This window comes from Clupea harengus, chromosome 4 (genome assembly GCF_900700415.2).
Source record: "Clupea harengus chromosome 4, Ch_v2.0.2, whole genome shotgun sequence".
Classification (NCBI taxonomy): domain Eukaryota; kingdom Metazoa; phylum Chordata; class Actinopteri; order Clupeiformes; family Clupeidae; genus Clupea; species Clupea harengus.
Window position 1 is genome coordinate 20,507,227 of NC_045155.1, and position 12,964 is coordinate 20,520,190.

Sequence of the window (12,964 nt, forward strand, 5' to 3'; positions counted from 1 at the left end):
TTTAATAGTAATGAAGTTTATGATATATTAGTGAGTTAAAATAAACTATTTCTCCCCTGTACCTGTATTAGTATATATTAACCAACTGGACAAGGATGGATGAGGCAGTGCATATGTGCTTGGGTGAGTATTTCAGACTGTTTGTAGGCTGTAGATGTAGATGTGTACCTGTAGATGTGCAGGGCCAGGCAGTGGGCTTGAGTATGTGTGAGATGTGTACCTGTAGATGTGCAGGGCCAGGCAGTGGGCTTGAGTATGTGTGAGATGTGTACCTGTAGATGTGCAGGGCCAGGCAGTGGGCTTGAGTATGTGTGAGATGTGCACCTGTAGATGTGCAGGGCCAGGCAGTGGGCTTGAGTATGTGTGAGATGTGTACCTGTAGATGTGCAGGGCCAGGCAGTGGGCTTGAGTATGTGTGAGATGTGTACCTGTAGATGTGCAGGGCCAGGCAGTGGGCTTGAGTATGTGTGAGATGTGTACCTGTAGATGTGCAGGGCCAGGCAGTGGGCTTGCCAGCGCACCGATGAGGAGTTGGACTCCAGCAGGAAGCAGCGCAGGAACTGGATCAGAGTCTCCTTGTCAGCGAACTTGTTGAGCTGACTGACCAGAGCGGTGCACAGCTGATCCTCCAGACTACCAACACCCTCTCCTGTACAAGGCAATGAGAAACATAGATCAGCTCCATCATTATACCATTACAATTTATTTTAAACTCAACTTCAGTCATTGAAATCAATTCCAATTTGTATAACATAAATAACAAGAGGTTCCAAGAGTTGGTATTGTTCCTGTAAGGTTGTGTCTACCATACCATATTTACCTAAGAGCTTCTTCAGTTAATTCACTCATAACTGATACGAGGCAGCTGGTCACTCTGTCTAGTACTCACCCTCTTTCTCCTTCTCCTTCTCCTCCTTCTTGCTCTTCTTGCTGGAGGACTTGCTCTGGGAGGACTGGGCCCCCGAGCCCCCGCCGGAGCCTCCCGAGGAGGAGGCAGCCAGGACCTTACTGCCACACAGCGCACAGGACAGCAGCTGCAGCAGCACCGGAGACACCCCCTCATCTACCAGGAAACTCACCTGCAGCAGGAAGTACAGCACCGCTGTGGAGAGAAAGAAAGAGAGATAGAGAGAGAGGAGGCGGGAGAGGAGGAAAACAAGAGAGAATGAGTGTTATTTAGAGAAGACACACACACACACAGACACAGACCTTCATGACGAGTTCCTCAGATATTGTCAAAGTCAACACCATTAAGGCGTGGCATGCTACTCGTACATGTCTGACCAGTTGTGTTTGGCCATTTCATGACAAATGCTGATCAGTTCAGGGAGCCCTAAGGACCAAACGCTAATGAGCTCCTCACTACTTACACTCATCCTTCATGCAGAACTTCTGCCAGTTGATGGTTCTCTGAGTGGCAATTTCTGCACAGGCCTTCAGATGTTCCATCTGTGAATGGCAAACAAATAAACAAACATACAAGTAAACATAGAATAGAACAAAAAAAAATCAAAATCGCCCTTAAAATTATCCATGGAGACCCCAGCACTCACCAGGCTGATGAGGGTGTCGTACTGCAGGGCGGAGCCCGATGACGCCGTGACGACGCCGGCCCGGAGGAAGATGCCCTGCTCCTCCAGCAGCTTCTTGATGCCACGCACGTGTGAGTCCAGCGTGTGCAGGTCGCGCAGCTGGCGGTACTTCTCCTTGGAGCCGCAGATGAAGAGGAGCAGCTTGCGTACCTGCCTGCGCACAAACGGCGTCTGCTGGATCATCAGGTACTGTGGGCCGGGAGTGAGAGGAAGGACAGTTAGCACATTCAAAAGCTAGCACCAAGACAGAAATAGAATGCACAAAAGATAAAAAGGGCAGGTGTATGCAAATCCTGATCACAGGCTAACATGCAACAACAGCTACTGAATCATCTAGAGCTATGGTTATGAGAAAGACTGCATAAACTGAGACAGCTTTCGAGGACAGCTATACTCTAGAGTAGTTGACTAAATAGAGTAAGAGTGTAAAAATAACATGGTCAGAAGGCTACCTCAGAGAGGAAGTAGAACCAGGAGTGGTCAAAGATGGGGGGTGGGATGCGTGGGTTGGTGTCGGCGATCTTCTTGATCTGGTAGGGCAGTCTGAGCACCATCTCAGTGAGCAGCTGGGAGTAGGCCTCAAACACGTCTGAGGCGTGGCCCTACGGCAGGAGAAGAGGAGGACTTTTACGCCAATGATCAGAACAGGACAAGCCACCTCATAAGGTATGACATGATCTTTCATAAAGATAATTGTGCCTTTTCTTCAAAATGTTCTCCATTAATCAGACCATGATCATTATCCATGCTATACAAGCTTGAAAATGTTAATTACTTCATGAGGTCAGTGTCTTTGTCCTGTACTCTCAGTCCTGACACAGGTTTAAGGGACTGACAGGAGTAGCACCCATACCTTGACATACTGGCGCAGGAAGAAGGGGCTCATGTCTGGGGGGGAGGAGGAGGCGTGGGGCTTGAGCAGCTGGCTGGCGGCCGCCGGCTCCTCCTCGCCCTGCTGCGTCTTCCAGAACTCCAGCAGAGACTTGAGCACGTGCAGACAGTAGTCGATGGCCCCCAGGCTGAGCAGGGCTGTGGCCGTGGCGTTGGAGATGAGGGAGGAGGACTGCACAGAGGAGGAGGGAAGAGACACAGACAAGATTAGTGATGCTGTTTTGTTACAGGCCCCCAAATTGACAAGCTTTTCGCCACTTGTCTGCACTTGTGCCATTTCTGAATACAAACTCTGATTTAGCTGCAATCTCATATTTTTTTTCGAAAGAAACTTCAATCAATCAATCACTATTTATATTACCAATATTATTATGCCCTGAGACATCAATAAATTCAGTCAAGTCACATGTAAATCTCTGTGGGCACGCTCCCAGTCTTGTCAGTGTAGTGAGGAGTGAAGTTGTACCAGTATGTGAGGAGGTACCTCAGAGGAAGATTTGGATCCAGACTTGGTGCGGGACATGAAGACGCTGAGGAGCCTCATGATGACCAGGTGCACCTCGTTGATGGGGCTGCGCTCGTTCTTCTTGGAGACATCCTGCAGAACCCACATAGAACACCACAAGAACATCAGACACTGAAATTAAAGTTCCAACTCACATACAGATGAAAAGCTGGTTTGTAACCTAAACCTCAAGCTGAAGAAGAACCTCATAATACATGCAGTTCCCTCTGACTGTGTACATATGAACATGTTGTAACAGTCCCCTCTCAATCCTATCCTAACATGTTTCCTTTGAGACATTAAGGCACATTATTATTTAGCAGGCTTTTGCCCATAATTAGCGCAGTAACATTATTAACGAAAAAACCTCAGGTCATCCACAGTAATGCTGTGCATCAATCTGCTGCAGCACTCAAGTCCCCACCTTCTTGTGCATGCCGAGCTCGGCGATGAGCTGGGCCAGCAGGTCGTCCAGCGCCCCTTTGTCCTTCTCGTCCTCCCCGTCCAGGTCTGCGGTCAGCATGAGGACCACCTGCATGTAAGGGATGGCACGCACGCCCCCCACGCTGTGCAGCTGCGACAGGTGCTGCAGCAGGCGCTCCAGCAGCATCAGACGCACCATGTGCAGCCTGCGGAGAACACAGCAGCCTACTGTCAGGTACTGCCTGCGTGGAGCTTGGTATTTGAAAAAAGCCTGCATGATGACCCAATTTGATGTTGAGTTCCTAATGTAAAAGGCCTGACCTGTTGCTGGTGTGGATGTCGCCCTCGGTCTCTCCCTCCCCCTCTGAGCCATCTCCCTCCTGCTGGGCCGTGGTGGTGCTGATGGCCCCTGTGCTGGAGCTCACGCTCCCGGGGCCCGCAGGGTGGCCCTCCACTGTGGTGTCGCCGTAGGCACTGCTGCGGCCAGACACTGGAAGGTCAACACACACACACACACACACACACACACACGTAAGCCCATTGACAAGACTTGTGAAACCACAGGTCGGTCTTTCTAGTTGTCTGTTTGAAAACAGCAATGGACGCATATTTTTAATGCAGTGTGCATGCTTTAGTTACTAGCCCATTATTCATCAGTTCTTTATCCATCAGGGATAGGGGCTAGTGCCCTTTTCACCAGGCTGCTCTGAGTGCTTTACCGTTGTGCTCTCCGGCCACCGAGTCGATGGCGCTGCCGCCGCTCTCTGAGCCCACGCTGCCCCCGTGCTCGGCGGGAGAGGTGCGCAGCGTGGAGCCGTCCGTGGCCGCTGTGCTCCCCTCGTCGTCCGAGGCCGGGGCTGAAAGCAGAACCAGAGCTGTTACAGGGAAAAAGACAGCAGGCTTTGCTAAGGGGTCTCTCTACCAGGGGTGCAGCAGTCACGTCACAACACACAACACATGACAACAAACAGCAACAGCAAGCATGCAGCTTTACTTCAGATTGCTCTGATAAGTAAATGTTTATGATGCACAAGACATAAACCCAATCAAAAAGTGCTAAAGTGTAGTTAACACACACAAAAAAACACAACTAAAATACAAAGAAGACTATGACGATGTCTTTTACATACACTTTTAGAGTTGATGTCAAAGACTCTTTAAATCTAAAATTCCAAGCTAATCTTCCAGCCTACTACTACCTACATATAATAACTGGATGACTAAAAAACTAAGTGGAAGACCATGAAATATATTTGTAGTGTTTGCTAATGCTTCCTGTGGTCAATGGAACACAAAGGAAGGACGTGATTGTGTGTTAGGAGAGAGGACTGTGGGAAGCAGGGGCTGGTTACCTGATGCTGTGGTGTCTGAAAGGGTTCCTGCGTCCAGTGAGGACGAGCTGGGGGCCTGGCCAGAGAGACCCAGGCTCTGGAGACCCAGGGCACTGCTGCTGCTGCCTGCAGAGCACACACACACACAAACACACAACCTTTCAAACCCTCAACACACACAATGGACTTGCATACATAAACACATGTTTTGGAGTGATAATCTTCAACATAAAAAGGGAAAGTTTTCCTGATTTTATCCAAAATCATGCTTCATGTGAACTAGACTACAATGGTGGTGTGAGCACCAGCCTGCCTGGCTTTCCTGAATGTTAATGGGCCATCTCTTCCAAAGCTCTCTGCATCTCTGAGCATTAACGTGAAAGGTGATCTGAGGGGGAGCTGTGAGGACCTTGCTGACCTTGCTGGTCCTGCTGGAGGCTGAGTGCGATGGCCAGCTCAACCATGGTCTCGTCATCAGCATCAGGGGGGATGTCCAGCATGGGGGGGAAGCCTTCCGCTCCGGCCAACAGCGCCTCTAGTGGAGAGGGGTTCCCGTTGTTCACGCTCTCTGCCGTCTCCAGAACCATGGACTCGGACTGCAGGGGTGACGAGAGAGGAGAGGATAATATAACACCCGTCTAATACATACCAGGTAAACAGAAGTGCTACAGGAGAATGAGATCTTCCTCCGTCTATATCAGTTATATGGAACTGGAAACAGGAGACTTCTACGCAGACTACTTCATCTACACAACGATAACTCTACACAAGCTAGTGGCAATAACTCCATGTACTTAAGCACAACAAAAATCATTTGGACCCAGTAATTGCGGCTGCCATCCATGTTGTTGTCACCGTAAATCATACCAGCACCTCTGCAAAGACAGAAGAGTTCAAAAGAGTAAAAGGGGCGAAACTCACCACCATCTCAAAATCACCGTGGTCCACTTCGCTTTGCTCTTGGCTCTCCTGGCGACCGCTCTCTCCGGCGGTCATGCCTGACGGCTGCATTTTGTCATCAGCATCATCGTCGTCATCATCGTCTTTATCACCTGGGTGAGAAAATCAGTATTCATAACACAGACATGCAAAAGCACCAAGCTTAGGTAACAACCACAAATCACTTTTTGTCCTTCAATTGGTGGTTCAAGCCCCTTCCACCACCACCAGCTCATGACCTGTACGTACCCATGGGTGTGTTGGAGCGCGGTGGGGATGGCAGGGTCACGTGCCGGCGCTTGTTCCTGGGTCTCAGCACGCGGATCAAGGCCTGCTTGCAGGCAAAGCTCACAGACGTGTCCTGTTGTTGGAAGAACACACAGAGAGAGGTTCTGTGTTAATTCATTAAGGAGCCAAGACCTGTCAAGATGAGAGGACCTGCACTTTTGGGAGAACTGGGTTCTTCAGTTAGGTTCTGCTTTTTGGTCTTAACATAATGCTCCTCCAAAATTCAGGTAAAGACACTTTCGCCTTGTAAGGAGAAAGATGTAGAGAAAAGTGTGCTAAGCTTGGAGATCACTTGATCAGTTGATCATTAGGTTTGCAGAACTCACTGGACACAGCAGCATCTGCATGTAGATTTTGGAGGCAACATTGATGTAGTCCAGTTCACAGGTGCAGTATCCGTGGATGATGTCCACCAGAGCGTTCACTGTGGCTTCAATGTGGGTCAGCCCTAAGAGGGGCCATTCAAACAATCATTAGAAAATCAGCCCATTTCACATCACTAATCGGAAAATCACTAACGTCTGCAGACAAAATGGCCGAGCTAGTTGAGAAAATTAGGAGCTGTGGGAGTGTGTACCTGGCAAACAGGCCGGAGCCAGGAAGGCATTCTTTGGTTTGAGAGCGTGGAGCTTCCAGAAGTTGTTCACCAGCTGCATGATGAAGTTACAACCTTCTCCATCAGCTGGCTTCTGAGCATCTTCAGTCATTTCTGTGGCAGACATGTTCAATGATTGTACTAATGCACTAGATTGCATATACAAACTTCATATTCTAAATTAAACATACATTGTTTGGTCTTCAAATTCTTTTCACTCAATCCTTGAGTATGCAATCATGTTATTTGTCAGTCTATTCATTTGGCAATGGAGTAATTCCGGTGGCAGGTGGTACCTGATTCAGCATTTGGGAGTTTGGTTTCGGTGAAGTGCACCAGGTTGTTTGGCCTCATGATGGCGATGGAGCGAGCCGTGATGACCAGCCTCTGGAACACATCAGGGTCCAGGTCTTTGCTGTCCTTACTGCAGCTGTTCAGACACTGCACTGCATTGCTCAGTAGGGACTGGTCCTGCACAGCAGACAGGTACACAAACACACATACATACACACATAGATCGTTAGCCTTTCCCAGCACAGTTTTAACAGAATGAGCAAAACGCTGAATATGATTGTATCCACAAATCCGATATCCACCTAGGTTGGTTTGAGCTTGGCGTGTACCTTGTGATTGTGGTAAGCGACACGGCTGGTGTGCAGACTGGCCAGGAGCCCTTTGGTCTGCTGCTGCACTCCTGCGGGCGTGGGCATGGACAGCAGGAGAGTGGCCAGCTCCAGAGCGGCGGTCTTGTTCTTCTCCTACAGGACAGTCAAGAGACATTTTCAATTAACGCTGCTCTGTCACGGAGGCACAGCAACCGCACTTAACATCTCTTCAAGAAAGCTGATTTAGTTTGTTGTAGCTAGATGACTAGACTTCTGTCACACTTTCTAATGAGTCCTAATCTGTCCTCTAGCCCTCTAAATGTGAAGAGCCTCCTTAACACTGGGGCAGCAGGTCAAGCACTGGTAATGAAAGGTGGATTCCTCACCTTCTCAGTGTTGGAGCCCACTGCAAAGCAGCTCTCCAGAGCCTCCAGGGAACTGACTACCAGTCTGAGGACACATAAGAGCAGTTAGCACAGGGGCAACATCTCACGCATTATCAATCAGAAGTACACTTAAAAGAACACTACAAGTGCAGACAGTAGCGGCAAAACCAAATGCAAGAAATCAAACTGAATGAATGCAATAACATGAATGCATTGTGGGAGAAATACTCAAACCGTTCAGGTCTCATCAATTACTTCAACAGAAAAAGCTTCCATTGTACACTCCAATCACTTCAAAACACAAGCCCCTAATTTACCATGACTTCAGGCTTAATTTGTCTTGTAACTGTACACTTGCACACACACACACACACACACACACGCACGCAAACGCGCAAACACCATGCAAACAAGCAGAGAAAGGGCGATTACTAACCGGTCCAAGGTTGATAAGGACTCAGTTTCACAACTTTTTTATCGATTTTTTGTTTTGGGAGCAAAGAAAAAGAAAAATGTGTGAGGATCACAAGAAAGAAACATGTAAAAAAAATGATCTCTTAAAAGGATGTCAACAGAGGAAGTCGTTTAGCATGCAATAACAGGCCATTAATGACAGCAGCCATGCACACAATACAGACAATACACACACACAGATAAGAACAGACACACTCACACGCTCCTTGCCTCTACATACTTCAGTACAGAACACTCATAACTCAGTTCCATTTATCACAAGGGGACTGGAGAGTTGGGTGACGGGGGGAAGAATCTCAAAGTATATGGATGAGATTGGTGACGGGTGCATACACAACAAACACATTTGTGTATATACTCAACAAAGACACAAATGCATCTAACCATTTAGGATGGGTGAAAAAAACAGCTTTTAAAATGGCAGTTAACCCACAATTATTAAAACCATGCCATACTCTAGATCTCTTCTGTGAACAGATCCATCTCACAGACACACACACACACACACACACACACGTCAGGGCACATGTCCCTGATCGTACCTCTCCAACACAGTCCCACTGGTGGAGACGGGGACGGCGATGTCGGTGTCGCTCGTGCCGTTGCCCGGGTTGAGGTTGGGGCTGCACACATTGTTGACCGAAGCAGAGGGGAAGTCCTCAGGCGGCTCATCCGGCCAGCCAAACTGCTCTTTGGTCTTGCCGTAGATCTTAACAGAGTCCAGCATGGTGACGCCAGCAGGGTCCACTGAAGCTCCAACTGAGGAAGGCGGAGAGGGAGGAGGAGAGGGGTGGAGATAGGGAGGATGAGGGGGTGGAGAGAGAGATTGATGGATGAAAGGGCAGAGGGAGTGACAGAGAGAAGGAAAGAAATCGGGAGAGGGAGATTCAGAAGGAAAGGATGAGGGAAAGGATGAGAGAAAGGACAGAGATTCACAGAAACAGCAATGCAGAAAAAAAAGAGAATTAAAAAAAAGTTAGACAAAATATTTCTATTTCTTCCAGAAGAGATAGACAAAATAGGCAGAATCACAGATACATATGCATGCGCACGTGTGTACTGAAAGCTCTTAAGAGGCGGTGGTCTCTTACTGAAGAGGGAGAGCTTCTTGTCGGCCTGCAGGGCCTCCTCGCGTGTGTAGGGGAAGTCGAACCAGCGCGAGCGCGTCAGGTTGAGCTGCATGCTGCGCCCGAACACCTCCACGTAGGATGGCGCTCGCTCGATGGCCTGCGTGCCCACCTGCACCCGCATGCCGGTCATCACCATGGAGCTGTTGTTGTTCACCACCTCCACCATGAAGCCGCCCGGCTGGAGTGGCAACAGCAGAAGTCAACGGTTAAGCATTTGCCAAAAGAGCATTTACTTAAAACCTCATTTAGCTATCTACATAATTTCCATAACATGTATAGGTATCATACCAGATGTCAGCAGTATACCTATTATATTTTGGCCCCCTGAGATGCTCTTGATTATAGTACAGTACAGGCTAACCGTGTTAGTAATGTGTGCATGAATGAATACTTAGTAATGTATGCATGCATATATGTATGTATGTATGTATGAATTAATGAATGAATGCATGCATGTAAGAAACGGGTGACTCCAAAGTTAAAGTGAAATGCAGATACCTTGGTGTTGGCCACATACATCCCTGTGGAGTTGAGGCGGTGTTTGATCTGCTGGCCGTTGTAGACCTGCAGCAGGTCATTCCCACCAAACTCCACCTCTGTCAGCTGCTGGTTGTGCTCAAAGAAGTCCACTGGGAACGTCATCAGGTTCGAGGTCCGTGTGGCTGAGGAGGAAAAGGAACAATCGGTTAGAGGAAACACAATTTTTTTTTTTTTTAAACATAAAAAAAAACATAAAAGAACTGCCCCTGTCATTTTGGAGGATCGTATAATTCAATGTAAATGGACAAATGGCTTGATTTTATCCTGGCTTGACATGCTGTACACAATATGCTATCCACACATAACCCTGTGTCCATAAGTGGTGCTGAATAAGACTAGGTGTGCTGTGCGGTGCAGTGCGGTGCGGTGCGGTCTACCCACTTGCTGCGGCGGCCTTGCGCTTGCGCACGGGCTTCATGATGCTGATGACGCTGCTGGGCTGCAGGGAGGGCTGCAGCCAGTAGGAGGTGTTCTCCACGTTGGCCATGTAGATGCGCAGGCTGCCGTCCTCACACAGCAGGATCATGGTGGTGCGCTGCTGCTCGTTACTCGCCGTGTGACGGATCGCCACCATGTCCTGGATCTGGAGAGAGAGAGAGAGAGAGAGAGATTTAGTACAGTGCCTTCAATGTCTTCTTTACAAGACGATAAAACAATAAGTAACTTCAAATCATCAGAGAGTGAGAGCGTATGAAGGACCCCTATGGCCTCATCAGTCCTTTAGATTTGGAACTGAAAGCACCACAGCGCTAGTGCAGATGGGAGGCTGTCCACACACCTTGGCCTTGGCAGGCAGGGTTTTGATCTCCTGGATGAGGAAGGTGTCTGGCTTCACCATGATGACCAGGGGGATGCCTGTGGTCTGCTGCACACAGCACACCAGCCCAGGGTGGTTCATCACCTCCGACCACTGGCACAGCGCGGGGGACGTCTTGCTGCCTCCGTTGGACCTTCAGGAGACAGAGCACACGTCAGCAGGCATACAGCATACAGCATACAATACTTGGTGTCCAACTACAGCTTCCCTGGGGTTCGTGCCCATACACGTTTGGGATACTGAACAACTTCTGGGGCGTCAAAGCATCAATGTTCTGGCAGCCAATAAGTTTTGCTTCATTTTCAAGTCATATCTCCTTTTATTAGAGTGGACCAAGAGATTTGCAATTATTGCACACGTACTTTTAAACCTGCGACTGCCCCCACCCCAAAACTAAAATCATTCCTCCTTTAAACTTGGTAAGATATGATCAGACTGAGTTGAGCTCCTTACCCTTTCACATTGATGGTGAACAGTCTCTGCATGTCCATGCTACTGCGGTTGACTGTGGCAGCGAAGGACTTGCCCTGGCTGTAGCTGAAGAACAGCATCTGGAGCACGTGGGAGTAGTACACAGACACTCCACCACCTGCCACCTGACCGTTAGTGTCCTGGAGACGCAGATCACAACAATAACATTACAATACTGGCCAACAACCAGCCATTATCATCTCCTAATGAATCATTAAGTTACAGACTCCACCTATGGCCATTATCATCTCTTAATGAATCATCAAGTTACAGACTCCACCTATGGCCATTATCATGTCTTAATGAATCATTAAGCTACAAACTCTACTCTGAATTCATCAACTGTACTTCTACATCAACTGGTATTATCCATTAAGATATATATATATATATTATCAAGTGCACCTATATTATCAAGTCTAGGCGATGTGTCATCTGACTCATTACACATGTGTGGCTAACTGCTATGAACTTGAGTACAACGTTGATTTCCTCCGACAGACATTCCTGTGTTCCAGAGCCAAAGTGTAGGTACCTTGAGGTCCTCGTGGTTGATCTCCAGCACGTTGGTGACGTAGAAAGGGCCGTGCTGAGCACTGCTGGACTCGTCCATCACCTGCGTGTACATGTACCCAGCGGATGACATGATGACGATGATGTTCTTGCCTTCCTCATTGAACAGGAAGGTGGCATCTCGGATCTTTGAGCTCGGAAGCAGGAAGTAGTACATAGGGCTAAGGGCGTCCACTGACAGGTCATAAATCTGTGGAACAAACACATTTTTTGTAATAATTGACAGTGTTTGACAGTAATTTACAGTAGACTATGACTATATGATAACCTAAGCGTTACAGTAACATTGGGCATTCTATTCAAGTAAAGCACAACTGATCAGCACAGCAGTTAAAACTGCTTACCTTGACAAAGTCAGCGGTAATGATGGCCAGCTCGGTCTGGGAGCCAGGAAGCCAGATGGCTTTAATGATGAAGTTGCCGGTGGCCAGCTGGGGGTGTAGGACCAGGTGATCGGACACCGAGCCGGTGCTGCTGAAGGTCAGGACGTGGCAGTCCTGCAGGGGGCGCAATAGTACATTCGAGTCAACACCGGGGGAAAAGACAGTCAAACTCTGACTCTGCGTACACAAATCCCACAGGGGGAAGAACAGGGCAAGAAACTACAGGAACTTCATTTATGACTAGGTGTGATATGAGGACATGAAACTAAAATTAAAGCATTTCCGCTACAATTTGAGCTTTTCATCTACACGGTCAATTCATTGTTTGTCACAAAATTTAAATGTGTAGTGTCTAGTAATGGGGACTGAGCAGGAACACCAAGAGTCATGGGAGGACTTACTTTCATTCCATTCCATTACACACACACAAAATCCCAGACTGATCTGCAGTGTTGTATGATGCTAATCTCAGCTGTGTCTCTAACCTTGAGGCCACACACGGCCAGGTAGTCCTCGTTGCAGGGGTTCCCAGTGAGGCTGAGCACGGTGAAGGGGACGGGGGCGGAGGCCAGGCGGGTCAGCGTCAGCTTCCTCTTGCTGGAGTCCGCCTGCTTCAGGAGCGCCGACAGCTGGAGCACTGTGATCTGAACGCCGCAGGACATACGGGACGAGAGGGGTCAGAGGCGCAGCACAGACAGGTACAACTGACACAGGACATACGGGACGAGAGGGGTCAGAGGCGCAGCACAGACAGGTACAACTGACACAGGACATACGGGACGAGAGGGGTCAGAGGCGCAGCACAGACAGGTACAACTGACACAGGACATACGGGACGAGAGGGGTCAGAGGCGCAGCACAGACAGGTACAACTGACACAGGACATACGGGATGAGAGGAGTCAGAGGCGCAGCACAGACAGGTACAACTGACACAAGGACGCTTAGAACGAGGTAGACTGAGTGTGATGAGTACACGGTAGACACGCACAAGAACACCATTTATACAGACTCAACAGAAA

General features: G+C 48.6%; 1 protein-coding gene across 5 annotated transcripts in view; it reads right to left on the reverse strand.

The window, feature by feature from the left end:
• The window catches only part of ubr4 (ubiquitin protein ligase E3 component n-recognin 4), a 51,380-nt gene that overhangs the window by 17,217 nt on the left and 21,199 nt on the right, over positions 1-12,964 (reverse strand). For 2 of the 5 annotated variants that reach the window (XM_031566684.2, XM_031566682.2), the window contains 28 exons: positions 12,429-12,587; positions 11,905-12,057; positions 11,523-11,750; positions 10,970-11,127; positions 10,478-10,649; positions 10,081-10,282; positions 9,658-9,821; positions 9,121-9,337; positions 8,572-8,788; positions 7,556-7,619; positions 7,188-7,322; positions 6,861-7,035; positions 6,547-6,678; positions 6,296-6,417; positions 5,931-6,042; positions 5,664-5,794; positions 5,161-5,338; positions 4,764-4,868; positions 4,131-4,268; positions 3,733-3,901; positions 3,413-3,617; positions 2,968-3,081; positions 2,446-2,655; positions 2,045-2,194; positions 1,554-1,781; positions 1,371-1,449; positions 890-1,102; positions 481-649 (listed from right to left, as the gene is read on the reverse strand). In XM_031566684.2, coding sequence (XP_031422544.1) covers positions 481-649; positions 890-1,102; positions 1,371-1,449; positions 1,554-1,781; positions 2,045-2,194; positions 2,446-2,655; positions 2,968-3,081; positions 3,413-3,617; positions 3,733-3,901; positions 4,131-4,268; positions 4,764-4,868; positions 5,161-5,338; positions 5,664-5,794; positions 5,931-6,042; positions 6,296-6,417; positions 6,547-6,678; positions 6,861-7,035; positions 7,188-7,322; positions 7,556-7,619; positions 8,572-8,788; positions 9,121-9,337; positions 9,658-9,821; positions 10,081-10,282; positions 10,478-10,649; positions 10,970-11,127; positions 11,523-11,750; positions 11,905-12,057; positions 12,429-12,587 — 4,499 coding nt within the window. Of the gene's footprint in view, positions 1-480; positions 650-889; positions 1,103-1,370; positions 1,450-1,553; positions 1,782-2,044; positions 2,195-2,445; positions 2,656-2,949; positions 3,082-3,412; positions 3,618-3,732; positions 3,902-4,130; positions 4,287-4,763; positions 4,869-5,151; positions 5,339-5,663; positions 5,795-5,930; positions 6,043-6,295; positions 6,418-6,546; positions 6,679-6,860; positions 7,036-7,187; positions 7,323-7,555; positions 7,620-7,991; positions 8,025-8,571; positions 8,789-9,120; positions 9,338-9,657; positions 9,822-10,080; positions 10,283-10,477; positions 10,650-10,969; positions 11,128-11,522; positions 11,751-11,904; positions 12,058-12,428; positions 12,588-12,964 lie in introns of all 5 variants that reach the window. The other 3 variants (XM_031566683.2, XM_031566680.2, XM_031566681.2) reach the window with 3 other exon arrangements.